A 27,714-nucleotide genomic window follows, 5' to 3' on the forward strand; every position below is an offset into this window, starting at 1 on the left:
CCACCTGTAATCCCAGCACTGGGGAGGCTAAGGCATAACATATCCAGTTTGAGGTCAGCCTAGCTACAAAGTGAGGTCTTCAGAGCAAAATTCTCCTTACTAGCTCTGTGTGTGTGTGTGTGTGTGTGTGTGTGTGTGTGTGTGTGTGTGTGTGTGTGTGTGTGTGTGTGTGTGTGTGTGTGTGTGTGTGTGTGTGTGTGTGTGTGTGTGTGTGTGTGTGTGTGTGTGTGTGTGTGTGTGTGTGTGTGTGTGTGTGTGTGTGTGTGTCCTGGAGCTAGAACTCAGGGCCTGGATGCTGTCCTTTTGCTCAAGACTAGTGCTCTACCACTTGAAAAAACGCTCCACTGTCAGCTTTTTTGGCAGTTAATTGGAGAGAAGAGTCTCAGGGATTTTCCTGCCCAGGCTGGCTTCAAACTGCGCTCCTCAGATCTCAGCCTCCTAAGCAGCTAGGATGAGAGGTGTGAGCCACCGGTGCCTGGCCAATAGCTAATCTTTTATGCTACTGCTGCGGCTTTCTCCTTTCCAATTCTCTGAATGCTGAGGAAGTGTTGCAAGGTCTCAAAGATTCTGGTATTAAGCCAGGGCCTGAGAAGGGCTGAAATCGACCTAAAAAAAAGAGTGTGGGGGAGTGGCGGTGTACACCTGTAAATTTCAGTACCCAGGACTTGGGTGCTAGAGATAGAGAGTTCTGGACCAGCCTGCGCTGCACAGGTATGAGAAAGAGACAGAGAGTGAATGTAATGTCTTACATTTCTGGAGTCCGCAGCCTGGCTGACACCGTCGATGTATTTGGTAGTTCTCAAATGTGGCCAGGACCTGCAGGAGCAGCAGCGATCACTTGGGGACCTCACCCACCCTTGAGAAGGGGGTTCTAGCTCGCTGAGCAGCTCCAGCACAGATGGGCATTTGAGAACCCCTGGCTTAGCCCTGCTCAGCCTGCTTTTGCAAACCGATCCTCAGCATTGATCCTGGGCTCTCGCTGTAGCAAACCCCACAAACAAAAACTCCTCCAGCTCAGTGTTCTTGTTGTTTTTGGCCGGTCCTGGGCCTTGAACTCAGGGCCTGGGCACTGTCCCTGAGTTCTTTTTGCCCAAGGCTAGTGCTCTACCACTTGAGCCACAGCATCATGTCTGGCTTTTTCTGTGTATGTGGTACTGAGGAATCGAACCCAGGGCTTCCCACATGCTAGGCAAGCACTCTACCACCAAGCCACAATCCCAATCCCCAACTCAGTGTTCCTGGAGCAATCCCAGGGACGGTTGTGGTGGGTCCTTTATAAGTCATGGGCCTTCCCCTGAACCAATCAGACACACCCAATGGTGAGGATGCTCTGACTGGCTAAGCTGGGTCACGTGACCACTTGTAGGCTTGGGTCTCATCACAGACATCACCGCCTTCTCCCACGGGAAAGCAGAAGTGGGAGGGAAGCGCCGTGCCTCACAAACTGCCCCAGCTCTTCTCTAAAATTCGGACCCGGGGACGCATGTCTTCTGTCATGAGCTCTGGGCTCAGGCAGAGATGGCTTTGAATCCAGGCCAGAGCCTGGAGAAGCGAACTGGGCCCAAGGTCCCACAGCAAGCGGATGGCCGAGACCCAGAAGCTGCCTGTGTGTCTGCCTTCTCTCACCCCGCGCCCCCCGCCCCGCCTCAGAGCCTGTACGTGGCCACCGCGTGCCAGCTGCGGCGTCTGGAGTCGGCCAGCTACTCCTCCGTGTGCTCCCACCTGGCCGAGACGTTCCAGGGCAGCGCCGTGCTCCGGGCGTTCGGAGCCCAGGGCCCCTGCGTGGCGCGGAGCGACGCGCTCGTGGACGCGAACCAGAGGGTCAGTTTCCCACGACTGGTGGCTGACAGGTAGGAGCTGGGGGGCAGTGGAACCCATTGGTGTTCACAGATGAGGCCATACTGGCTGGAGAGGCCCAGATGACCCCCAAAGTCACACCGCACATGGGGTGGGGGGAGAATGAGTCCAGAACCCACCAACAGCAGCAGCCTCAATCTCCTTTGTCGTCCAAGAACAGTAAGGCGAATTTCTGAGCTGATAGAAACAGGTTCAACTTTTACCCCAGCCACCTGCCTTGCTGATTGATCCTGCATTGAAGAAGTTAATCTCTCTGAACATCATGTGTCAGAACATTCAGGAAGCCTACTGTGCCAAGCACCAGTGGCTCACGCCTGTCATCCCAGCTACTCAGGAGGCTGAGATCTGAGGATCATGGTTCAAAGCCAGCCCGGGCAGGAAAGTCTATGAGACTCTTATCTCCAATAAACCACTAGAAAACCAGAAGTGGTGCTGTGGCTCAAGTGGTAGAGCGCTCGCCTTGAGCTGAAGAGCTGAGGGACAGCGCCCAGGCCCTGAGTTCAAGCCCCACAACCGACCAAAAAAAAAAAAAAAGGAAAAGAAAAGAAAGTGCTTACTATGTGCGAAGCTCCCTGATTTCCCTGCTACAGGCGGTGCATCACATTTAATCCCCAGCTGCCACCAGCCTGGGGTGGATGGGCAGACTGGGTGGTTAGAGGAGGGCGAGGACTTCCCCTAAGCTAGCCACTGAAGAAGATGAACGCGCACTTCTTTTGTTTCCTTGGTACTGGGAAGCTTTTGTGCTCATGTGGTGCCCGGTAGGTTTGGCTTAAGCAGGGTCAACTTCTTGGTCTCAGTTCCCTCATCGGTCACCTGGGAACGATGCCAGCCTCTTGTTGGAACCAGATATTATGTGCCAAGCCTGGGGCCTCCACAGAATGGGTTTTCCTCTGCTTGATTTGCTGCCAGGGCCCCCGACACCTCCCTTGGTGTCTGAGTGAATGAACGAATGAATGCATGAATGAGTGGTAGATCAGGACATCAGGGAGAGCTCCTGAATTAGGTGCTGGGGATGGAGCCCCGCCCCCAGCCCAGTGTCACCCAATGGCAGCGAGGCAGCCACAGACCAGGTGACCTGGCTGGGGAGGGAGGCCATCCATGGTGCTGGGTCCCAAGGTCAGGCGCATCAGGGAAGGCCGTGGAGGAGGTGACCTTGGAGCGGCCCTGTGTGAAGATGTTGACCCCCGTGCGGGTCAGGCTGAGGGGGGCAGGAGACACAGCCTGGGACCTCCAGGGCTGGGCAGAGCTGCGCCGAGCACCAGGCGTGTGCCAGGGCGCGACGGGGGGGGGGGGGAGAGGGGAGGGGGAGGGGGTCCACTGCCACTCCTTAGCTCAGGTGGGAGGGGGCCGCGCTGGGACCCCCAGACTATACTGAGCTTCCAGTCCTTGAGTGCAGGAAAAGGGGGGGTCCTGGCAGATGGGGGACCCCTGCGTACCCGCTTCTCTGCGCAGGTGGCTGGCGGCGAACCTGGAGTTCCTGGGGAATGGGCTGGTGTTCGTGGCCGCCGTGTGTGCAGTGCTGGGCAGGGACCACCTCCGTGCCGGCCTGGTGGGCTTCTCCATCTCCGCCGCCCTCCAGGTACCCCAGCCCCCCCCCCCCCGCGCCCTCTCCCCACATCAGCTGGGGGGTGGGCAGAGCAGAGGCGCGGAGTTTCAGGCCTGGGTGCAAACCGTGCGGCTGAGTGTGTGCCGGGCAGGCCCCGGCCCGTGCCAGCCCCGGCTCTGAGCACAGCAGAGCCGCGGGCTCCGGACGCTTCCATGCTGTTATCTATACGTCCCGGTGCCCGCGGGCAGCGCGGGCGCAGGCGGCATTGCTCTAAAGCTGCGCGAACAGTAACCGCGCCCTGCCGTGGTCTGAGCCACCGTGGGGAAGCAGAGCCTGCGCTCCGAGACCCCTCCCCAGAGGATGGGGGGGCAGGGACTGGAAGGGGCGTGCAGGAGAGAGGGTGCTGGGGTCATGATGGGTGGAGACGGCCGTGAGGAGCGAGAGGAGGTGCGGAGAGGCAGGGAGGTGAGTGGAGGGGCCAGCGAGGCTGCGGGAAGAAGGGCGGCGCTGGCTGGCACACAGGATCGCTCCTGGGTACCACAGCTTGGACACGCAGATGTCTGGGGAAACCATGGAGGCCTAGATCCTGGGGATGCGGTCAGAATGTAACTAGCAGCCCTGGGCTGGCTGTGTACCTTTGGGAGGGTGTACACCCTCTCTGGTCCTGCCTCCAGATGGTGTGACCAGATGATGGAGGGGCTCCAGGGGAACGGGGTGCTATTGGCTGAAGCTCAGTCTTTCGTGTGTGTGCACGTGTGTTCCAGTCCCGGTGCTGTCCCTGAGCGCTCAGGGCTACCGCTCGAGCCACAGCTCTGCTTCCAGCTTCTTGCTGGATAATTGGAGATCAGAGTCTCCCATCGATGTTCCTGCCCAGGCTGGCTTTGAACCGTGATCCTCAGATCTCACCCTCCCGAGTGGCTGGGATGACCGGCGTGAGCGCCGGCGCATGGCTCCATGTCATCCTGGTGGTGCCAGGTTGCCAGGCCGCCCTGTTCTCTGGCCCTTCTTCCTCCCCTGGGTCCCATCTCCAGACCCTGCCTTGAGGGGGCAGTGAGCCCAGCCTGAGTTATCACCCCCCCCTTCCTCAGGTGACCCAGACACTGCAGTGGGTGGTTCGCAGCTGGACGGACCTGGAGAACAGCATGGTGGCCGTGGAGCGCGTGCAGGATTACGCCCGCACCCCCAAGGAGGTGAGGACAGGCACACAGGGAGGGCGGTGGGCCTCCTCCTCGGCCCCCCCACTCAGCCACCCCCCCCAGGGGCTGCAGGCTCAGCAGGGGGGCGGGCGGCAGTGAGCAGCAGGAGCAGCAGAGCCCGGGCTGCCCAGGGCCCTGGGCCAGGCAGGCTACAAGGGGGCAGGGCAGAACTTTGTAGGAACAGAGCAACTAGCTACACAGTGACAGCTACTGCAAGGTCTGATGGAACGGAACATTCTAGAACTAGGTCATAGCAACATGTAGCACTCTGCTGGATCCAAAGCAGCCACCTAACAGGGTTCTAAGCTAGGAGGGAATCCAAGGAGATTATGCAGGATAAGATGGGGTCCCGTCCCCAGCTCAAGGGACATTTTCTTTGGGGTGTTGGTCCTGGGGTTTGAATTCAGGGCTGAGCGCGGTCCCTGAGCTTCCTTTGGCTCAAGACTAATGCGCTTGAGCCACGGTTCTAGTTCAGGATTTCTGCTGACTAATTGGGAGATAAGAGTCTGGGAGACTTTCCTGCCAGGGTTGTTTTTTGTTGTGTTTTGGGTTTTTTTGTTTTTGGTCAGTCATGGGGCCTGAACTCTGGCCTGGGCGCTGTCCCTCAGCTCTTCAGCTCAAGGCGAGCGCTCTACCACTTGAGCCACAGTGCCACTTCTGGTTTTCTGGTGGCTCATTGGAGATAAGAGTCTCATGGACGTTCCTTCCTGGGCTGGCTTTGAACTGTGATCCTCAGATCTCAGTCTCCCATGTAGTTAGGAAGACAGGCGTGAGCCATGGGGGCCCGGCTTGCCTGGGCTGTTTTTTGACCCTGGATCCTCAGCTCTGCCCCTCCTCACTGGCTCGGAGACAGGCCTGAGCCACGGGTTCCGGCGGGACGCTGTTTTTTGGGCACTAAGCCTTGAAGAGAGTTGTGGGAGGGACGGGAGGCAGCGTGCGTGGGGAGATGCCAGGCGCTTATTCTGTACAGCCGCAGTCCTCGCCTCCGTGGATGGATCCTTACAGCCCTGGATCACAGCGGTAAACGTGTGCTTTGAAGAAACTGAGGCTGGGGTGGGGGAGGCTGGTGAAGTAGAAGGGGTGATACAGCAGCTGCCTAGCAAGCAGGAAACAGTTCAAACCCAAGCACCACCGAAAACCGGGACTCTGAGGCTCAGGGAGGTGGGATCACTGTTGCCCGCCCCATGCCAGGCGCCCTGGAGGCTGCCCACGTGTGCGGCTGGGCACCCCTGGCCCAGTGAAGGGAGGATCGAGTTCCGGGGCTTCGGGCTGAGACACCGCGCGGACCTCCCGCTGGCGGTGCAGGGCGTGACGCTGACCATTGAGGCTGGGGAAAAGGTAAGCACACCTCTGGGCTGAGCACCAGCTGCCCCCCGCCTCCCCACCAGGCCCCCCTCGGTTCCCCGACACGGCACCAGCACCACCCTGGGCCCCTGGCATTGCCAAAGGAGACCTCGTCCTCAGTCTTCCCGTCTATAAAATGGGAATGCTACCACCCACCAGCTTCATTCCAGCACCTCTGTCATTACTCCATTCTCAACCCCGGGAGGTCTGTGTGTGCTGCACGCGCCCCCCAGCGGGACTCCCCCCGCAGCCCGGTCTCTGGGAACCTGCATTTAAGCATATCATTCCCCTGCCCAGAACCTTCCACCACCTCCCAGCTTCCTCCTGGGTAAAGTCTGAATCCCCGAACTTACCTTCAAGGCCCGGTGGGCCGCGGGGGTCCAGCTGCCCGGGGTGGGAGGGGCGCACCTCGAACTCCTATGCACCCTACAAGGTTCCACTCAAGTTTCCCCTCCCGCTGTACCGCATACCAGGCAGGAAGTAGAGATGGAGGAGGGGGTGGGACAAGAGCGCATGGTGGGCGGAAGTGTGTGTGCTGAGAGGATGACGGACGGACGGACTGACGGACCTCGACCGTAACGCCGCGGTCCTGGCCTGGCCGGCGTGGACCACGGCCTGGCCTCGCCCTGGCAGGTGGGCATCGTGGGCAGGACGGGGGCCGGGAAGTCCTCGCTGGCCGGAGGCCTGCTGCGGCTCCAGGAGGCGGCGGAGGGCGGGGTGTGGATCGACGGCGTCCCCATCGCCCGCGTGGGGCTGCACACGCTGAGGTGCAGGATCACCATCATCCCGCAGGTGAGGGGGCGTGGCGAGGGGCGTGGCAAGGGCTGGGGCGTGGTGAGGGGCGTGGCCGAGGCGAGGGGCGTGGCCAAGGGCTGGGGCGGGGCAAGGGGCGTGGCGATGTCTGGGGGTGTGGCAAGGGCTGGGGCGTGGCCGAGGCGAGGGGCGGGCGAGGGCTGGGGCGTGGTGAGGGGCGTGGCAAGGGCTGGGGCGTGGCCAAGGCCTGGGGGGGGCGAGGGCTGGGGCGTGGTGAGGGGCGTGGCCGAGGCGAGGGGCGGGCGAGGGCTGGGGCGTGGCAGAGCCGAGGGGCGTGGCCGAGGGCTGGGGCGGGGCGAGGGGCGTGGCGATGTCTGGGGGTGTGGCAAGGGCTGGGCGTGGCGATGTCTGGGGGCGTGGCGAGGGGCGGGGCCTGCGCTGACCCCCGGGCGCCTCCCGCCAGGACCCCATCCTGCTCCCCGGCTCCCTGCGCGCGAACCTGGACCTGCGGCAGGAGCACACGGACGAGGCCCTCTGGGCGGCGCTGGAGACCGTGCAGCTCAAGGCCTTCGTGGCGGCGCTGCCCGGCCAGCTGCAGTACGAGTGTGCCGACAGGGGCGACGACCTGAGGTAGGCGCACCCCTGGGGCCCGGGGGGAACCTTGGGTTCGAGGCTCAGCTGGACAGCACAGCAAGAACCCGAGCGCACGGGTGGCTCACGCCTGTCATCCCAGCCACTCAGCAGGCTGAGTTCGAAGCCAGCCTGGGCAGGAAAGTCCACGAGATTCTTGTCACCAGAAAACCCGAAGTGGCACTGTGGCTCCAGTGGTAGAGCGCTCGCCTTGAGCTGAAGAGCTGAGGGACAGCGCCCAAGCCCTGATCGAGCCCCACCACCAACAAAACAGGAGGCAGAGGAGAGAAAAGGAGAAGAGAGAATGGGCAACAAGGAGATCAGACTGTAGTCAGAGGTCGGGGTGTGGCTCTGGCTCCACCAGGGGCTCTGTGGCCTCGGGCAGGCGCTTGACCCCTCTGTGCCTGAAGGAGTGCGAGGTCCAGTGTGGGGTCCATTTCTTAGGTCTGTCCCCTGGGGGAGGTCCTAACACAAACAGAAACCAGCCCTTCCCCCAGCTGGGGAGACTGAGGCACACAGGATGGCACTAACCTCTGCTTGCGGTGCCCAGCGTGGGGCAGAAGCAGCTGCTGTGCCTGGCGCGCGCCCTGCTCCGGAAAACCCAGATCCTCATCCTGGATGAGGCCACGGCGGCCGTGGACCTGGGCACCGAGCTGCGCATGCGGGCAACCCTCGGGCGCTGGTTCGCGCACTGCACGGTGCTGCTCATCGCGCACCGCCTGCGCTCCGTGATGGACTGCAGCAGGTGAGGTGGGCGAGGGGCCGGGAGGAGGGCGCCGGCCCCAGGGCCTGGCTTCCACGCAGGCCGTCAGGACTGGGGAGCTGCGGGAAGCCTCCCTCCCTCCCCTCCGGGGAAGGAAGGAGGCCAAAGAGCTGCCCGTCCCTCCCTTCCCTGCAGGGTGCTGGTGATGGACAAGGGACAGGTGGTGGAGTGTGGCAGCCCGGCCCAGCTGCTGGCCCAGAAAGGCCTGTTCTACAGACTCGCCCAGGAGTCAGGGCTGGTTTGAGCCGGGCCTGGACATGCCGGAGACCGTGGGCTGCCTGGTCCTGTGGGGGGGTCACGAGTGGGCTCTTTTCTGGGCGGAAGATGGCGGACACGGTGGCTGATGATCACAGACCCTCAAGACCGCCCTCCCCCCCACCTCCAACGACCTGCGCAAGCCCCAGCGAGCCTCGTCTACCTCAGAGCCACTGTGGACAGTGCACCCACCGCGGCTGCCCGCCGGACTCACCTGGGGAACTTGAACACAGGCCCAGCCCCAGCCCTGAACCTGCTGGGCCTGGAGATCCTGTGCGCACCTTTCCCAAATGACTTGGGAGGTCATCACGGGCTCAGATGCAGTCTGAAGAAATACAGCGCTGGCTGTGGTGGTGCTACTGAGAATCCCAGCTATTTAGAAGTAGACACTGGGAGGATCAATGTCAGATTGGACAAAAAATAAAGTGAACATTGAGACCCCTTCCCCATCTTAACCAGTAAAAAGCTGGGCATTGTAGTGTGCATCTGTCATCTAGTCACAGAAGCAAAAATAGAATTGAGGTCCAGAGCTGGGCACCGGTGGCTCCCAGCTACTCAGGAGGCTGAGATCTGAGGATCATGGTTCAAAGCCAGCCCAGGCAGGAAAGTCCGTGAGACTCTTATCTCCAAATAAACCACTAGAAAACTGGAAGTGGTGCTGTGGCTCAAGTGGTAGAGCGCTCGCCTTGAACTGAAGAGCTGAGGGACAGTGCCCAGGCCCTGAGTTCAAGCCCCACGACCACCAACAACAAGAAGAATTGAGGTCTGGGAGAAGTTAGGCATAAAGATGATACCCTTAAGGAAAAATAATGAAAGTAAAAAAGCCTCAAGGGGTAGTACAAAGCCCCGAGTTCAAATCCTAGACTGCTAAAAGGAAAAGAGTACAGATGGCTCCCTTGAACCCTTTTCTCTCGTGTTTCCCAGGTGGCTCCTTGCAAAACTCCAGTACAGGATCACAAGCAGGACCCTGACATTCATATTCATACAGCAGACGATGACAGTTGTTCTTACTTCTTGTGTTTGTGTGTATTCACTTCTGCACTGCCTGGCCTGCAGTCAGGGCCTTGAGCTTTCTTGCTCACAGCTGGCCCTCCACTACCTGAGCCACACCTCCAGCCCAGCTTTTTGCTGGAGTTGCCAGGAACATAGCCCAAGACTCAACAAGCTTCAAGCATAGGGTTTTAAAATCTGAATCCAGCTTCTTTTTCTAGGAACCCAGCGGTCATAAGAACACCAAATGCCATGGGGTCAAGGGTCAGGGGTCAGAGCTCTGACCTGGGGCAGTCAGTGCCCAGCTCACTGACTTTTGAGGCCAAATCCTGAACTTAGACCAACTCCTGCCATCGTCCATGCCAGCCTGAGGCCCCACAGGCACGCGGGTAAATAACGCAGGTTCGCACACTGCACACAGCCGGGGAGGCGGGCCAGGACCCCGTGTACGCAGAGAGCCACGCATGCGTCCCTGCTGCCCTACAGCGCCCACCTGTCCCTGGCGCACACGCTCTGTGCCACGGTACCCTCGCTGGACAGTGCCACTCCACCCTGGGACACGGCATCCAGCGTGTGTCCCCCAGCGGCTGGCTTCTGCCTGCTCAAGTCCAGGCTCGCCCCTGGCGGCCACGGCCACCCCTGACTGCAGTGGCCGTCACCTCGGGCTCCAGGCCCTTGACACAAGCCAATGGCTTCACTCGTGGATTGCATCACTCAGGAAAACAGCAGTGCGAGTGGTGACTCAGGGCGCGCACCCCAAAATACAGGCATTCCCCACTACTCAATTCCCACACCCCAAACCTCTTTCCATCCGGCAGGATGGAGACGTGACCCATACCCGAGGCCACAGCCCGAGCGCCCACAACATCACCCTTCCCCAGCTCCGGAGACCTGAGCCGCGGTCCCTGAGCAGAAGGCAGTCACCCCCTTTATCAACATTCTATCAGCTCAACAAGACAGCAGTGGCTCACTCACTCCTACAATCCCAGCTACTCAGGAGGCTGAGCGCTTGGGATTCCGGCCCGCCAGGGCAGGAAAGTCCATGAGACTCTTATCTCCAATGAACCACCAGAAAACCGGAAGTGGTGCTGTGGCTCAAGCGGTAGAGCATTAGCCTTGAGCTGAAGAGCTGAGGGACAGCGCCCAGGCCCAGAGTTCAAGCCCTTTGACTGACAAAACAAACAAACAAAAAACAGTTCAGTGGTGGTATGCACCTGTAATTCCAGCTACCTGGGAGAGGTTCAGGAGGATCAGCGTCCAGAGCTGGCCCTGGGAAAAAGTGTGAGACCCTATCTGAAAAGTAGAGCATAAAGACTGGGACTTAGCTCAAGAAGCTCTGGGTTCAAACCCTAGTACTACCAAAAAAAAGTGTCCAAAATTCCCCTAGAACATTCCTTTGCATTAGTCAGGGTAGGTCAAGCCATGCCACAGTAATGAACACAATGGTTGCTTTCAAGCTGACAGAATTTGCGTGTGTGTGGTTTGTGTGTGGTGTGCTTGTTCGTGTGCCCGTACTGGGTTTTGAACTTGGGGCTTGGGTGCTGTCCCTTAGCTTTTTTGCTCAAGGTTGGCCTTCTACCACTTGAGCCACGGCCTCACTCCTGGCTTTTTGCTGGTTAATTGGAGATAAGTCTCAGAGATTAGTCTGCCCAGGCTGGCTTTGAACTGCGATCCTCAGATCTCAGCCTCCTGTGTAGCTGGGCTGACAGCGCGAGCCCTGTGCTCGGCTGCCTCACCTGGCCTTTGCCTGGGGACGTGCCGTGGGCGCGCTGGCACGCCACGCAGGAGCCCAGCCAGCCCGGCGCGCAGACAAAGCTGCGAGTCACATGACCACCCAAGGACAAGAGGAGCACTCAAGCTGGGGGCCCAGGCTCAGCCCCCCTCCCTGCCAAGCCCTGTCCTCTGCCCTCCATCTGGACTTCGAACCCCCAATTCTGACAGACCACCACACAACATACCTGCCCCGCGCCGACGCCCCCAGAGCAGAGCGCTGCCCCTGCGCAGGGCCCGCACCCCAAACGACAGGCGGCGGTCATTTAGAAAGAAATAAAATATTTTGTTTTACTGAAAATTACTCGCAAGTGTTCACGTTTCCAGTGTTAAGTCATTACAAAAAGAGGCCCAAGGAAAACCTGGGTTCTCGAACGTGAAAGAATGGCTTAACTTACAAAAAAAAATAAATATACATTTCCACTTAAAAGAAAAAAGTCGGCAGCAGAACTCACGGCGGGCGCGAGTCCCGGGCAGCTGTGGGGCCTCGCTGCTTCGGGGGTGTCACCGAGACCTCCCCCCCGCAGACCCGCCTGGAAAGACCACACACGAGCCAAAGGTCTAGTGCAGAGCCAGGCCCGGCGGCGGCCTTGGGGTGCTGTCCCCCGCGCACCCCTCCACGCTGGCTTTCTCCCTGGAGCAGCACTTAGTGAGGGGCTGGGGGAGTCAGCGCGGAGCTGGAGGCGGCCGGCCGGGGGTCCAGGGGAGAAACTGAGCTCTGAGAACGAGGAGACAGGGGCTTTTTGGTATCCAGCGGCGGTCCTTGCTGTTGACCTTGGAGGTGTCCAGTTGTGACCTTGGATGTGCGTCGGCAGACCTTGTGAGAGGCCCATCCCATCCAGGCGGCAGGGGTGGGAAGAAGGCGGGGAGGGCGAGTTGGGGGAGGGTGGGTTCCGAGGATGAGCTCTGGGGGTGCCTGAGCCCCCCCTCACCCCGGGGGGGGGTGCCTCTCGCCACTGACGCAAATCCCATCGGAGACGATGCTGGGCGCTGTCCCCCCGGCCCTGGAGCAGCTGGAAGACGAGAGGTGGTCGCGAGGACAGTCCGGGGCCCCGAGGGGCGGAGCGTGGCGTCCGGCAGGCGTCAGGACACTGGAGGTGACAGGAGGCTGTGGGAAAGCCACGTGGCCGTGGAGAGGTGCAAGGCAGTTGGCTGGGTTTGGTCACTCGCGTGTTTCGCACAACCAATTTCTCGAGAAGGCGACTGTGGGTGCCGCAGCCCCCTCCGTGGGAGCCAGGCCTGCAATCTGAGGTGCGCGTCTTGTGGGGTGCGCGTCTTGTGGGGTGCCAGAGGCCAGGGCACACACACATTTGGGGTGGGAGGCATCTCTGCCTCTAAGCGGGGCCGGGCAGCGGCTGCTGCTTGCTGTGTTTTGGCGCTGGGGGGTGGGGGTGCGGTTAGTTTTCTTTCTTCGTTTTTGGTTTCTGTGTGGGAGGCCGGGGCTCCCCAGGGTGCCGGCTCGCCCTGGGGTGCGGGGCCATGAGCCTTGCAGTTCTGGTCGGGCACCGGCTGCGGGCCTCACACCAGGCCGGCGTCTTTGGCCATGCTGTAGAAGAGCCCCCTGTCCTGCAGGAGCTGGGACGGCGAACCGCACTCGCAGATCTCGCCCTTGTCCAGGACAATCACCCTGCGGGGAGAGGACGCAGGCGTGAGCGGCACGGCGGCGCTGGGCACCTCGCACCCACCACGGCTTTGGGTCAGGCCCTCGACATCTTCTGCCAGGACTGACAGAGCCATCGCCCCACTGGCTTCCTACCCCCAAGCCCCACCCCCACTTTTTTTTCTGTAGGTTTTTTGTTGAGGTGGGGCCTGAACTCTGGGCCTGAGCGCTGTCCCTGCGCTCTTCAGCTCAAGGCCAGTGCTCTACCACTTGAGCCACAGCGCCACTTCCGGCTTTCTGGTGGTTTATTGGAGATAAGAGTGACTTTTTCTGTGGTTTTGAAGATTGAACCCAGAACATCCTGTATGCTAGGCAGACAATCTACCACCTGAACTATGGCCCCAGCTCCTTCAATCCCGATTTCTAATCAATGTCTAATGGGTATGAGGCTGCCGTGTGTGTGTGTGTATGTGTGTGTGTGTGTGTGTGTGTCTGTGTGTGTGTGTGTGTCTGTGTGTGTGTGTGTGTGTGTGTGTGTGTGTGTGTATCCTGGGGCTTGAACTCGGATCCTGGATGCTGTCACTGACTTTTTCTTTGTGCAAAGCTCGTGTTCTATCATTTGGACCACAGCTCCACTTCCGGCTTTTTGGTGGTTAACTGGAGATAGGAATCTCACAGCTTCCCTGCCCAGGCTGGCTTTGAACTGTGATCCTCAGACCCTGGCCTCCTGAGCAGCTGGGATGAGGGGGGAGCTGCCTGTCCCCTGCGTGGCCTCCACAGTGGTGGGAATAGCGTTGATGGGGACAGGGCTGCCGAGGCTCCTGCGCATCGTCTGAAGGGTTTAATTCTCTGCGCTTGCGCGGTGCTCTGCGGCCCAGCCCCTGCCTCCTCCTCCCTCGGTGCCCGCCTCCAGGCCCAGTGGCCTGGGCTCACCCCTGGCTGTGCCCCGACCTCCAGTGCTCTTCCTGGATCAAAGCTGGCCTGAGGCCCAATGCAGCGCCCCGCCTGCTGTTCTGGGTTTTCACTGTCCTTGCTTTGGGGGATACTGGAGTTCGGAATCGGGGCCCTGTGAATGCTCAGCAGGCGCTCTGCCACTTGAGCCACGCCTCCCGCCCTTCTGTGCTTTTGTTACTTGTCAAACGAGGTCTGGCTGTCTGCCCGGCAGACCCGGGCCACGGCGGTCCTAATGACGCTTCCAGCGTAGTTGAGATGCCGCAGCAGACGCTGCGCCGGCCTTTTCATTGGTTGCCGTGCCCAGGCGGGGGCGGGGCTCTGTCCAAGGAGGCTGCGGTGCGCATGGGGCCCATGCTGAATGAATGGATGGAGGAGTGAGCCAGCCAGCGCCATACCTGGTGTAGTCCATGATGGTGTTGAGCCGGTGGGCGATGGTGAGCACCGTGCAGTCGTGGAACTGCGTCCGGATGGTGGACTGGATGAGGTCGTCCGTCTCCAGGTCCACGGCGGCCGTGGCCTCGTCCAGCACCAGGATCTTCGTCTTCCTCAGCAAGGCGCGGGCCAGGCACACGAGCTGCCGCTGCCCCACGCTGGGGAGGGAGAGCGCAATGGTGGCGCAGGTCTGAAGCCTCGGAGCAAACGACACCCCCCACCTGAGCCCCGCCCCCCCCAGCCTTGCTCAAGGGGAGGCTGACCCGTGTGAGGCCCGCAGATGCTCCCCCCGCCCCGTGGGACACTGCAGGCCTGTCCTGTGCCCCCCCCGTTGCCATGGCAACCTGCCCAGGCCAGGATGCCGGAGGGACATGTGGACTGGTGCCCGATGAGGCTGCGCTCCTCATCCCCCGCCGGCCCCCGCCACGTGAACGCGCCCAGCCGAGATCAGCCACACCCCGGGGCGGGCCGCACACGCCCATCAGGGAACCCCAGCTTGGACGTCATGGTGACCGAGACTGGAATGCAGCCCTGGGACGGTGACACCGGGTCTGACCCGGGGACAGCGGGCGGGCACGGAGGGCTGGGGTGGGGACTGACACGGGCACCCCTGCAGCAGCCAGGACAGAGCTGCCAAGGATGGAACCGCATCAGCCATCTTGGCTGTACCTCAAGCTCCAGAGAGTCTGGTGGGAAGCGTGTCTCACAGTGGGAGACGGGGCCCGCGGGGGAGAGGCTGGGTGGGATTCCCCAGGCCGGGGTGTCGGGAGGTCCCCCCCCCGACCCCCTCCCCGCCCACCTGAGGTTCTCCCCGCCTTCTGCACACTCGTGTTCCAGCCTGTCAGGAAGGGTCGAGACGAAGCCCTTCAGGTGAGCCAGCTCCAGCGCCGTCCAGACGTCCTCGTCCGAGTACTGGCTGAACGGGTCTAGGTTCATGCGCAGCGAGCCCGAGAACAAAACGGGGTCCTGCAGAGCAGAGCAGAGCAGAGGGCAGGGCAGGGCTCGGGCTTGCTCAGCCGCTCCGGGACATCCCCAAGAAACGTCAGTGTGCAAAACCCGGCGAGCAGCTTCCAACGGGAGACAAAGCCCTGGCAACGCCCAGTCTCCTTCAACCTCCGTCCTGATAGACAGTGTCTCACGGAGACACCTTGTGGGTACCCAACCCCCGCCCCCATCCACGATGCTGCAGCATCTGCCCGTGCGCTGTGGGCCACACCTGGCGCCAGGTAAATCCAGGTAAATCCAGGTAAGCGGTGGTTACACGGGATCTCTGATAGCACCACATCAAGAGAGGCGGTTATGTTACTCTTGGAAGATGCTTTTGATCTGGGGTTGGCTGACTGTGTGGATGCGGCCCGCCCCTCCCACCTGGCCCCACCCCCACCCAGCTCCCCCCACGCAGCCTCACCCCACCTGCGGGATGATGGTGATCTTGAAGCGCAGGTTGTGCAGGCCGATCTTGGCAATGTTGACGCCATCGATGATGATCTCTCCTTCTGCGGACTCATTGATCCGAAACAGGCCCAGGGTCAGAGATGACTTCCCAGCTCCCGTCCGGCCCACGATGCCAACCTGAGGGTCAGGAAGAGCCAGAGTGAGGGAGGGTGCTAGGCCATGGAGTGGTCTCGTGCCCTTGTTAGGCGCTGATCACCAGCTGGGCATCACCTCATTGGCCCAACTCCCGCCATAGCCAAGGCTCGTGCGCCACAATTCCCTGGAACCGTCCTTCGGGGACTGCTTTGGCCGGAGGCCAACACGCTTCTCTCTGCCAGGCTCCCCGAGGACCCAATCTGCCCTTTTCAAAAGTAGGTAGAGACCCCCAAAAAGACAGGGAGGGGTCAGGCAGAAGGAACGCTTCATGTCCTGCTCTGCTCAACACAGTGCGTTTGCTGGGCAGCCGCCGGGCGCTTCCTGACCTCCCGACTCTGTCCCACCTCTGTTTCCAGGGGCGGCTCCTCCTGGCAGCTGTGGCAAAATCTGCTTCGAGCAGAATCCAGTCCCCTGGGCCCCTCTCACATGGCCTGGACGCACTGAGGGGAACCAGGAACCTGGCCAACAGCCAATGACAGGCTTCCCGTCATCCATCCTGAGCCAATGACGGGCATTCCTGACGTCCAACCACAGCGAATGATGGGCATTCCCGACATCCAACCACAGCCAATGACAGGGTTCCCATCATCCATCCTGAGCCAATGACAGGCATTCCCAACATCCAACTACAGACAATGACAGGCATTTCTTACAGCCAATGACGGGGTTCCTGTCATCCAACCTGAGCCAATGATGGGCATTCCTGACATCCAACTACAGCTAATGATGGGGTTCCCGTCATCCAACCTGAGCCAATGACGGGCATTGCTGACATCCAACTACAGCCAATGACAGGCATTCCTGACATCCAACCTGAGCCAATGACGGGCATTCCCGGCATCCAACTACAGTCAATGACGGGTTCCTGACACCCTACACTCTTGGGCCCTTGGGAAATGGACTCGCTCATCCTCTAATGTGTCACAGTACAGCACGTGTGCCAAAATTCCCACGGCATCACCAAAGCCACGGACTCAGAAGTACGTCCCTCATTGCAAGTTAGAATGCACCCTGGGACAGAAGGCTTTGTCCCAGATGGCAGATGGTTCAGTAACTCCATATGCTCAGAAGTGCAGATGGCCAGGGGACCTCTGACCGACTTCTGAGGACAGTCTAAGGGTCTCCGGGCAGGAGCGCCTTCTCGGAATAGCTTGGAACTACGGGAAGCTTCTAAAGTTCCAGTGACTCCCTGTGTCCCGAGCACGCCTTGTAGTGACGGAGACATCACGTGTCCCCTGGACTCTGAGGCCAGCACAGACATCAAAGAGGAGCCTGACGTCTTGTAGAGACAGGTGGGCGTGGCCTACCACCGCTACATGTTCTGGATCTCTCAAGAAAACCAGGAGGATTATTCTATAAAGTATTACTTTATTTCTTTTTAAGACAGGCTCGTCTCAAACTCTCAATCCTCCTCCTACCTCAACATCCTCAATACAAGGATTATAGTACTTTTCTTGTGCCCCCCCCCTTGTCATTTGTGAGGCTTGAACTCAGGGCCTGGGTGCTGTCCCTGAGCCTCTTTGTGTTCAAGGCTATGCTCTACCACTTGAGCCACAGCACCACCATTGGGCTTTGAGTGGTTAATTGGAGATAAGAGTCTCCCAGGGACTTTTCTGCCTGGGCTGGCTTCAAACCGCCATCCTCATGGATCTCAGCTTCTTGAGTGGCTGTGATTACAGGTGTGAGCCACTGGTGCCTGGCTCTCGTGCCCTTTTCCAATGCTCCATTTAAGTACTGGGAATTGGGCCCAGGGCCTTTGCACATGCTAGGTAATAAGCCTTTACTTCAGATTTTCTTTCAGCGCACCACTGGGCTTCACTGGGCTTCCGGGCTCTTTCTAGTGTACAACCTGTTGCTAGTCTCCAAATGGCTCTTTCCATCAGCCCTGCCGGGGCCCGGGGCCCCCACCCCAGCCGGGGACCAGGCGCGCGCACCTTTTCTCCGCCGTTGATGGTGACGTTGATGTGCTTGAGAACCATGTCCAGGTCATCTCGGTAGCGCAGGCAGTAGTCTCGGAATTCCACCCGGCCCTCCTGGGGCCAGCTGCTGGGCGGAGCCGTCTCCCTGATCTGCCAGGGAGCCTTCCGTCCCAACGGGGGGGCGAAGGGGGGAGGGCAGAGAAGCCCGCATGAGCCGGCCGCCCCAGCCCCCTCTCCTCCTTGCGTGTGAGGCTTCCGGGCCTTTAGCTCCTGCAGCCCCTGGCCACTTCCGGTCACCCTCCTACCTAGCCCTGTGCCCCCGAGAAGCACATTCAGAGCACCAGCCACCTCCTATGTGACCCTGGTGGTCACTATGCACTGTCTCCTGGGCCCAGTGCATATGACAGGTGTTCAATCACCGCTTATGGACTGGCTTGGGGAAGGGGGAGAGGTAGCAGGGGGCGGGGGGGGGGGGTCCCCAGCTGCTCTGTGGTCTGCAGGGGCTCACTAGGAGCACCAGTTAACAGTAAAAGATAACCCCAGCAAGCCCGAATATCTCCTGGCCTCATCTCCAGGCAGCCCGCGGGCGTGCCGCTCACACGCCCAGCTTACGCAGGGCTCGGGGGTCCTAGGCCACACCCAGGCCAGGCGGCCAAGGCTGCTTTACCTCCTTCTCGGTTTCTGAGTACTCCTTGAGCCTCTCCACGGCCACGATGTTGGTTTCCATCTCGGAGGACATCCGGACCAGCCAGTTGAGGTACGTTGTGACCTGCAGGCGGGGGTAATCACGCTGACTTACCGCAGTGAGTGTGAGTTTCTTATTTCCATTAAGTGATTGGGCCAATAGTCACTGATTACGGCTCCACACAGAAAGTGGCAAAGCCACACCCAGCCGGTCCCTTACCCGTAGGTAACACGTCCCGAAGGGAAGTAACCGAAAGCATTTGCAACCGATGGCATGAAAATTCCAGAGATGCAGACAAAGCAGCACTCTGAGGAATCTTTGTAGCTTTAAAAGCCTCTTCCTTCCAGCCAGAGCATCCCAGTGGTGGAGAACCGTGGCCACGCCTCCAAATCCCCCACTGCGCTCCCTTCTCCAGCCCCGGCCCCAGGATCCCAAACAAGAGCCACCCACGGGAGGGGGGGAGCGGTCTGAGCACCAAGAGCGCCTCCGATCCTACCTGCAGGGAGTAGGACACGGACAGGCCTACCAGGCCGGCGCTGAGGCCCTGTCGGCCCACGGCGCTGAGGCTGTTTCTGGAGATGACTGAGAACAGGGCGGCAAACAGGACGATGCAGTTGCCGACATACTCCAGCCGCACGGCCAGCCACCTGCAGAGAACCACAGCCGTGTAGACACGCCTCCCCGTGCACGCGCACACGCACGCACGCGCACACGAGGCCGGCCTTCCGGTGACCTGGCTTCTCTCTCACGAGGGAAGGAGCAGCCAATCTGCCGACTGCAGTGAAGCCCTGAAGCTCATCAGGGCTGGCCGCCTGGCACAGGAGAAGGGGGAGGGAGGGAGGGGGGGAGGGAGGGAAGGAGGGAGGGACATGGGGTCCCTGGATGTCTCGCCACCCCAGGGATGAAAATAGAATTCTCCAGAAGCCTCCTTCCCAGGAATTTCCAGTTTGTCACAGGGAGGACCGGCTTCTCAAGAAATCACACACACACACGTGTCCATTCACAAGTGCCCAGAATTCTCAAGCACTCAAAAGCCTGGGGGGGTCCCACCCAGCCATCAGGGGGCCCTGGGCCTGACCCCAGCAACAACAACAAAAACCAACAGAAGAAATCTCTCTGCCAGAGATGCTTCCAGAAGACACTAAGAAACAAGCCGGCACTTTTGACATCTGTCACAGTCCTAGACTCACGTTACATCCAGGTGTTCTGAGGCTGGGGTCCTCTGCTTTTAAAATGTCAGCACATCTGCCCTTGGTCTATTGAGGCAGTGTCTCTCTGGCAGCTGAGTCTAGCTTCAAACTCCCGATCCGCTCCCCCGGAGCCTCCAAGGGCTGGGATTATAGGCATGTGCCACCAGGCCCGGCAGGTTTCATTGGCTTAAAACTTTTATAAGCCATTGTGTGGCCGGAGGGAGATGGTTTCCCCATTTCCATTGTGAAGCCGGGGTGGGGGGCAGAGCTGGGCCTGACTCCCCACAGCACCCCCGGTGCTCACCACAGTAACCCCATGTGCCACCATGCTGAGCGCTGGGCAACCCCCCCTGCCTAGTTTTGAAGGATGAGTTTCACTTTGGGAAGGCAATTTCCTCGGGTCAGCTCCTCTGAGCACACTGCCTTGGTGTACCGCAGATGGGGGTACAGCACCCCTCGGCGGGGACCTGAGCTGTGGGAATGACCTGGTATCCCGGGACCCTGGCTGAAGGGCGGCGTGGGGCCTGCTGACTCGGTACCCTGGGTCCCGGGCTCATAGCTTCTGCTTGTCCTTTGTGTTTTTTTTTGTCGGTCGTGGGGCTTAAACTCTGGGCCTGGGCGCTGTCCCTCAGCTCTTCAGCTCAAGGCGAGCGCTCTACCACTTGAGCCACAGCGCCACTTCCAGTGTCCAGGTGATTTATTGGAGATAAGGGTCTCAGGACTTTCCTGCCTGGGCTGGCTTTGAACTGTGATCCTCAGATCTCAGCCTCCTGAGTAGCTAGGATGACAGGCGTGAGCCACCAGCACCCGGCTTCTGCTGGTCCATTTTTATCTAAGGGTCTCGGTACATGGCCCGTGCTGGACTCGAACTCCAGATCCTCCTGCCTCTGTCTCCCCAAGTGCCGGGATGAGAGGCGTGTGTGTCCCGCCCGGCCCCGCCGCCGCCGTGGTGGGCAGGGTGCCCCAGCCTCTCTGCGGGGCTCACCGGTTGGCCACGATGCTGGGGTAGTAGGCCTTCTGGTTCTCGTCCACCTTCAGGTCGCTCTGGCGCACGAAGCGCTCCTGGTCCTCAAAGGCGCGGATGACGCTGACCCCCAGCAGGGTCTCGTTGAAGTGCGAGTAGACGGGGGAGCGGCTGACCGACTCGAGGCGCTTGAGCTGCCGGGAGGAGGCCACGTAGAACCTCTGCGGGGAGAGCGGGTGGGGTCACCGAGGGGCGCCCCCCGGGGAGCCGAGCGGCCCGCAGGAATGGAGACAACACCGTGACGGGAGACACAGCTGTCCTTCCCCCTCGTGATGGGGACACTGAGGCAGCGGCACCAGGTCCCCTCTCGCCCCCCCCCCCCCGGGCCGTCTTCCCTCCGATGACATCACATCTCACGCACCGACGCCACCACGGCGCTGCTCCCCCCTAACCCGGGCACCAGCCGGCACTGGCTGGTCTCAGGGTGGGAAACGGGCCGTGCTAGCCGGAGCCCCAGCAGCTGTGCTGGACCGGGAGACCGGCTAAAGGGCAGAAGGCTTTGGCAATCATGGTAACACAGAACTAAGTGGAAAGGAAGCCACAGTGGAGGCGGGGACCCGGCCCGCTCACCTGCACGAAGAAGTAGACGAGGCCCAGGGGCGGGATGATGACGGCGGCGATGGGCGTGGCCAGCAGGATGATGACGCAGGCGCCCACCACGTTGAAGAGGGAGCCCATGTACATCTTGATGACCTGCGGGATCATGGAGTCCACCGTGTCCAGCTCCTTGGAGAAGCGGTTCACCAGGTTCCCGCTGGGCGTGCGCTCGAAGAAGCTCATGGGCGAGCGGAGGACGTTGTGCAGCAGGTCCAGGTGCAGGCGGCGGGAGGCCAGGATGCCCCCGATGGACACCGTCATGGAGTAGCCGAACACGGCGATTCCTGTGGCCCGGGCATCGGCATGAGCGCCAACGGGGGCCACCCGGAGCCCGCACTGTCACCGCCGCCCCGGCTCACAGCGGGCTCACCCCTGCCCGCCTCACAGATGACAGCGGGGCGACAATGTCCCCCCTGCTTGCTGGCCGGCCAGCGTGGGAGCACTGGACAGCGAGTGCGGCCCGGGGGCCCCGGCATCGCCACCCCCAGAGCCTTCCAGTTCCGATCGCGTCTATGGAGAGCAGACAGCACAGCTCCTGAATACAGCCTACAGCCTGGCTGTGTGACCCCGGTGGACACTGTGCCCTCTCTGAGTAGTTCTCTAAGGTCCCCTCCCCCTGGCAGCAGGGCACGAGGCGCAAGAGGGTGCCCCCGACTCAGCGCCCCCAGGGCCTCTGGCCTCGACGTTTCCCAGCTGAGAGATGGGTGCCCCGGGTGCTCCTCCTCTGTGTGTCCCATGGGAAACAAAGCACCCAGAAGACATTTGTTCCACTTGAAGGTGAGGCTCGGGGATACAGAGCCAAGCACCATCAATGTAAGAGTGAAATAAAAGCCGGGCACCGGTGGCTCACGCCTGTCATCCTAGATACTCAGGAGGCTGAGATCTGAGGATCACAGTTCAAAGCCAGCCCGGGCAGGGAAGTCCGTGAGACTCTTCTCTCCAATGAACCACCAGAAAACCAGAAGTGGCGCTGTGGCTCAAGTGGTAGAATGCTGGCCTCGAGCTGAAGAGCTGAGGGACAGCGCCCAGGACCAGAGTTCAAGCCCCACAACCAACAAAACGAAACAAAACAGAGTGAAATAAAGGAAAACAAAACAAGAAGTAAAGAGCAATAGAAAGTAAACTGAAATAAGAAAGAAAAGAAAGACCTCAAACATTCATTCCATCAACAGGCGGGTGTTTTGTCAGCGGTCCCTCTGAGTCTGGCTTGGTTTGGCCATGTTCCCTGAGGACTCGGGGAGCCCGTGCTGAGGCGGGCAGGAGAAGCATACTGTGACGGCCGGAGCCCCCGTGAGCGGGGTGGGGCGGGAGGCACTCACCTTGTAAGATGCCCAGGGCTCCGTAGACGCCCAGCCGGAGCTTGGTGAGCCCCTGGGTCCCGTTGACGATAGGGTCGTCCGTCCAGAGGCTGAGCCAGTAGTTGGAGGCCAGGGCGGAGACGTGGTTACACAGGAACAGGAAGATGCTCAGGAAGGAGATGAAGAGGCCGATGGCCTTCATGTACTCCCAGTACACGGTGAGCTTCACCTGGGCGGGCAGAGCAGGCCGAGGACCAGTCAGCGTGGGCGCAGTTCCCGGAGCCCCGCCTACTGCCCATCGCCACCTCCCCCCTGCCCCGTGAGTGCCTGGGAGCAGGTGCAGAGATGAGCGGCCCCTCCCCTTCTCCAGCCCCCCTGGGGTGGACATGGGGCTGGGGGGGGCAGGTGTCAACCCCGGGGCCTCCCATCCTCAGGGCACTGAGAGGTCACTCCTGGTGACCTTGGGGGCTCCTTGTGCAGGAAATGGGGCTCATTCTGGACCCCCTCCTCTGCCAGTGAAGGTCGCAGTCTCAGTCTTTCAGGTCATGGTGGTGGCGGAGGGCACTGGCGGCCGTGCATGGCGCCCGGCAGGTGATCCTTACCTGGCCGGTCTGCGCCTTGTCGGTCTCCATCAGCCTCCAGGCCTCCTCCTTGCTGCCGGCCTCCTGCAGCTCGGCGGTGCTGGCGTGGTGCTTGCTGGCGTCCCCGCTGTATGAGGAGCTGCTGCTCAGCTGCCTGGGAAGGTGGAGGGCAGGGCGTCGGCCCGAGGCTTGGGAGGGGGAGGTGAGGGAAGGGGGTGTCCCCACGTCCTGTTCAGGGGGTGACGAGCCCGGAGGAAGTGGGCACCAAGCGTCTCGGTCTGTGAGCACCTGGGATGGTCTGCACAAAACCACCAACCACCACTGGAGGGCAGGACATGTTCAGGAAAGGCTGGGCGTAGTGGCGCACACCTGGAATCCCAGCACTGATTATTGTGGTGAGCTTTTATTTGCACACGATTTGCAGTGTACAGGAGAGTTGGCAGGGCAGGACTGTGCGTCTCTCCACTGACTTACCATCCCGCACCCTGTGCCTCATTTGCGTTACAGCAGCATCTGTGTTTGTAATCTAAGAGTTCTGCGGGAGGCTCTCCCAGTGCCAGGAGCTGGCCTGGCAAGTGGGATCTTCCTGCCTGTGGCTCTGGAGTAGCTGGGATTACAGGCGTGTGCCATCACGCCCAGCCTGTGACTGCCTGCTGGGCCTGGACCAAGCTCAGGGAGGGAAGCAAGGCTCTGCGGGGAGCCCGCTGGCAGGGGTGGGGCGGAGCTCGGGCAGGGCCGGCCTCACCTCTGCAGCTTCCCCATGTTGTCTGACACCAGCATGCCGTTCTCCACTGGCTTGGCCTCCTTCCGCTGACCGCCGGGGCCGAGGGGCCCTGGGGAGACGCAGGGGGAGGAAGGCAGAGCTGTCACCCTCTGAGCAGAGGGACGCCACCTGGCCGCGGCTCGAGCAGACCTCAGACCTGCGAAGCCAGATGCCCCCCTCCCCCCTCCCCCTTCCCCCCTCCCCTCTCCCCGCCCCTCAGCAAGCAGAGGCCTGCGGCAGCCGGGTCACGGCACACACCCATGACTGGAGGAGGGGGGTTCCTGGGGACCGTGGCTGTGACCCCAGTAGTAAGGGGGTGCCACCATTTGAACTGACCAGGTGGCGGCCTGTGGGGGGCCTGCCTGGTGTCTCCAATGCCCCCCGGGACGAGCAGCACCGACAAGCAGGCCGCCAGCGCCGACCCGGCAGTACCCACGTTGCGCAGACACAGACACAGACAGACATGCAGACACACAGACAAGGGAGGCGTGGAAGGCCAGCCCGGGGAGGTGGGCGGAGGGAGCCACAGACGCAGGCCACGTGGGAAGGTCCACGGCCCAGGCCGGGGTGGCATTCACAGCACAGAATGCCACCGGGAGCCCCAGGACTGGGAGGAAGCGGGGTTCAGGCTGGCCCCTCAGTGAGCGAGTTCCAAGCACCACGGCAGCCGGTGTCCAGGCCAGGAGTGGGGGGGGGGGACTCCTCAACTCCTCGCTGTGGCCGCCCTGACGCTCCACTGGCCCAATCATCCACAAGATGGGGTCACGCAGGGCTGAGTCCCGGGGACCCTGGGTGGCATCTGCAATGGCACCGCCACCCAGCCTGCCCCACGTGCTTCCGAGGCCTCTGGGGAGACCTGGGGCCCTGGAGACACAAACTGAACCCCGGCACCACCGCAAAGCAACCTGGGCCGGGCCGCCTGGAGTCTACAAGCGCCGGTGCGCAGCCGTGCCACTGACCTCCCGCCGCGTCCTCCGCTCCGCCGCCTGTGAATCACAAGATGACAGCGCGCTAGCCTCCCCTGGGCCTCCACCTCCAGCCCGCGCCACGCACGGGCAGGCCCAGGGGGGTACCCCCATACCCGGGCCAGCACCTACCCCAAGAGCACAACGGCTCTATACCTAGTGCCGGGGCGGGAGCCACGCCACGCTGCACGCACAGCGCACGGCACACGGGCAGGTGGACAGACCACTCTGGGAAGAGCCAGGGAACACGCTGAACCCCCCTTCCCGCCCTCGCCCCCCACTGACCCCCACCAGCCTCCGGGGCCTCGCGGTGGCTGCCGCAGCACTAACACGCCAGCCCGAAGCAAGGGGCATCATCAGCTCAGATTTGTTCTAATTGTCACCACTGGGAGGACCACCAGCGGGAGTGAGCCCGGGCTCAGTCCCCGGTACCAGGGGCTGGGAAGGTGGCTCAGTGGTAGAGCGCTTGCCTCGCATGCATGAAGCCCTGGGTTCCATTCCTCAGCACCACATGTGCAGAAAAAGCCGAATTGGTGCTGTGGCTCAAGTGGTAGAGCGCTAGGCAGACGCTTTACCTACCACTTGAGCCACACCCTGGGACTTCTTAGCTTTGGCCTTGTGTTTTCCCCAGGGGTGACCATGGACCCAGATCCTAGTACCTCCATGTCGAACGTAGCTGGAATGGTAGGTGTACACTACCACGCCCAGCTTGTTGACACGGGGGCTCAGTACCTTTTACCGAGGTTTGCTCACATGGCCTTGCTCAGGAGGTGCTGGGACTCCTGGATGAGGGCCAGCTGGCCTCCCGGGAGAGGGAGGGAAGGAGGAAGAGGGAGAGGATTCCCAGAGACTGCTTTATGGTCAGCACCAAGCTTTTGCCCAAACATGGAACTGCCCGGCTGCCTCACCCAGCCTCACCCCCAGGGGCGGCCTCCAAGTTCTCCTCCCCGAGGGGGAGGACAGGCAGCCCAGAGGGAGAGAGAGGGAGGGAGGGAGGGCGGGCGGCTCCGCCCCGCACTCAAGGCTTTTTGGTAAAGCATGGTGGCTCACGCCTGCCATGGTAGCTGCTCAGGAGGCTGAGGTGGAAAGACCGAGAGGTCAAGGCTAGCCCAAGCAAATTTAGGGTGACCCTGTCTCAAAAGAATGCCATGTGAGCGAGAGGGCTGTGGGCATGGCTGTCCGGCAGGTGCGAGGCCCTGGGTTCAATCCCCAGTGACTAATGACAGAGAGCCTGGCGCACAGGCCACCGTGAAGAAACAAGACGGAGGAGGGGGAGAGGGAGGGGGGAGGAGGAGGGCAGAGACTGCAGGTGTACTCCGTGGGAGCAAGACCCAGGGCAGGGCCAGGAGGGTGCCCAGCGCCCCCCGGAGGTGGGGGATGGAAGGACCCCCCCCCTGGCTTCTGAGGCTTGCTTCTGCTTGAGAACGTCTGCTCTGTGCACCTGAGTAGCTTTCAATCCGTTTTTACAAATTCACCAGAAACTGGGTGGCTGCCCCCCTCTGGCTGTGACCCTCAGAAGGACTGGCCACTGGCCAAGTCTGCTCCCCACTGAGAGCCCCCCCTCTACCCCCATGAGGCTGGGCTTCCTGCAAATCACAGGGATGGGCGCTGACTTCCGGTGGCGATGGTGAGCCCCGGCCCCAGGAAACAGTAGGGCACCCCCACGGTGCCCGGCCTTCCCCAGGCAGGGGTGACGCTAATGCGCCCCTCCGTACACCGTACAGACTCAATACGGGGGGCACTGGCAGCGCCCCATCACTCTGAGCGCACCCCGGCAGACCCCCCACCCTGTGTGCTCGGAATCCACCTGCTTGGTGCAGCCGGCCAAGTCTCCCGGGCGCGGGCCAAAAGCGTGGAGCACACGCAGCCAAGGTCACGGCTGGGGCCGGCTGAGGCTGAGTGCCCGGGACATGGCCGCGTGCCCAGCCCCGTGTCACACAGCGGGCAGGGGATGGGGAGGCCACCCACCTAGCCCGTGGCCTGAGCCGGGGCCCGTGTGGAAGGCAGGAATATCTGCAGGGAAAGTGGCGTTCTCGTGGCCAAATGAAGCAGAGAACAAAAGGAGATGGGGGCACCAATCTGGGGGTCGTGGGGGAGGAAGGAGGGAGTGGGGGAGGAAGGAGGGAGGAGAGGAGGAGGGGGGAGGAGGGAGCCCCTGAGCCAGTGGAACCCAAGGCTCTGGCTCAGCTGGAAGAAGGGGGGGGGGGCCGGGAGGGAGCCACGGGAAGATGGCCTCCACTGGACACGCAGATTTAGAAACAACAGCCCGCCCAGCCTCTGTCTCTGAAGAGACTAGACACAAAGCTGCAGCCAAGAACAAGGCGGCCAGACTCACAGCAGGACTTCCCGACCTCCAGGGCACGGACAGGGGTGACTGAGTGCCAAGGGGCAGACTCAAATGGCAGAGCCCAAGGCCCTGGGTTCAATCCCCAGTGTGTGTGTGTGGGGGGGGGGGGGTCCTAATGGCCAAGGAGAAGAAACAGCTCAAAAGCCAGGCCGTGGATGAGCCTGGGGACGCAGGTCCCTCTGCAGACAGGCGGGGGAAGGGGGGACCCCAGGCTCGGGAAGGGCGTCCAGAACCGGGGTGAACAGCGGGCGGCCGCCTGGGGGTCAGGGCGTCCGGGCGCGGCGGGGGTCCCCCTCCCCCCCGCACGCAGGCTCACCCTCGTCCTGCTCCGAGGCGGCGTAGGTGCGCAGGAGCTCGGCGAAGGCGCCGTCCCGGGCCAGCAGCTCCTGGTAGGAGCCCATCTCCGAGATCTTGCCGCCGCTCATGACCACCACGACGTCGGCCTGCGGCAGGTAGCTGAGGCCGTGCGTCACCAGCAGCCGCGTCTGCGGGCACAGCGGGCGCGGGCGTGAGGCGCGCGGGGCGCGGGCGTGAGGGGCGCGGGCGTGAGGGGCGCGGGCGTGAGGCGCGCGGGGCGCGGGCGTGAGGGGCGCGGGCGTGAGGGGCGCGGGCGTGAGGGGCGCAGGTGTGAGGGGCGCGGGCGTGAGGGGCGCGGGCGTGAGGGG

The 27,714-nt window shown here is 61.6% G+C and overlaps 2 protein-coding genes across 4 annotated transcripts in view; one reads left to right on the plus strand and one right to left on the minus strand.

The window, feature by feature from the left end:
* Positions 1–8,809, plus strand: part of LOC138825552 (ATP-binding cassette sub-family C member 6-like) — a 32,508-nt gene extending 23,699 nt beyond the window's left edge. The window contains exons 24-31 of the mRNA XM_070020182.1: positions 1,651–1,850; positions 3,310–3,436; positions 4,492–4,593; positions 5,791–5,937; positions 6,577–6,735; positions 7,160–7,326; positions 7,877–8,071; positions 8,225–8,809. Coding sequence (XP_069876283.1) covers positions 1,651–1,850; positions 3,310–3,436; positions 4,492–4,593; positions 5,791–5,937; positions 6,577–6,735; positions 7,160–7,326; positions 7,877–8,071; positions 8,225–8,333 — 1,206 coding nt within the window. The 3' untranslated portion in view covers positions 8,334–8,809. The remainder of the gene's footprint in view (positions 1–1,650; positions 1,851–3,309; positions 3,437–4,491; positions 4,594–5,790; positions 5,938–6,576; positions 6,736–7,159; positions 7,327–7,876; positions 8,072–8,224) is intronic.
* A 2,560-nt stretch (positions 8,810–11,369) lies between these two features.
* Positions 11,370–27,714, minus strand: part of LOC138825601 (multidrug resistance-associated protein 1) — a 63,326-nt gene continuing 46,981 nt past the window's right edge. For 2 of the 3 annotated variants that reach the window (XM_070020277.1, XM_070020275.1), the window contains 14 exons: positions 27,366–27,534; positions 24,643–24,723; positions 23,720–23,807; positions 22,996–23,128; positions 22,415–22,622; positions 21,069–21,379; positions 20,460–20,659; positions 18,781–18,931; positions 18,267–18,368; positions 17,615–17,761; positions 15,504–15,662; positions 14,890–15,056; positions 14,054–14,248; positions 11,370–12,731 (listed from right to left, as the gene is read on the minus strand). In XM_070020277.1, the coding sequence (XP_069876378.1) occupies positions 12,623–12,731; positions 14,054–14,248; positions 14,890–15,056; positions 15,504–15,662; positions 17,615–17,761; positions 18,267–18,368; positions 18,781–18,931; positions 20,460–20,659; positions 21,069–21,379; positions 22,415–22,622; positions 22,996–23,128; positions 23,720–23,807; positions 24,643–24,723; positions 27,366–27,534 (2,220 nt within the window). In that variant the 3' untranslated portion in view covers positions 11,370–12,622. The remainder of the gene's footprint in view (positions 12,732–14,053; positions 14,249–14,889; positions 15,057–15,503; positions 15,663–17,614; positions 17,762–18,266; positions 18,369–18,780; positions 18,932–20,459; positions 20,660–21,068; positions 21,380–22,414; positions 22,623–22,995; positions 23,129–23,719; positions 23,808–24,642; positions 24,724–27,365; positions 27,535–27,714) is intronic. The other variant, XM_070020276.1, reaches the window with a different exon arrangement.

This window comes from Dipodomys merriami, unplaced genomic scaffold, assembly GCF_024711535.1.
Source record: "Dipodomys merriami isolate MVZ:Mamm:240054 unplaced genomic scaffold, mDipMer1.0.p SCAF_138, whole genome shotgun sequence".
Classification (NCBI taxonomy): Eukaryota; Metazoa; Chordata; class Mammalia; order Rodentia; family Heteromyidae; genus Dipodomys; species Dipodomys merriami.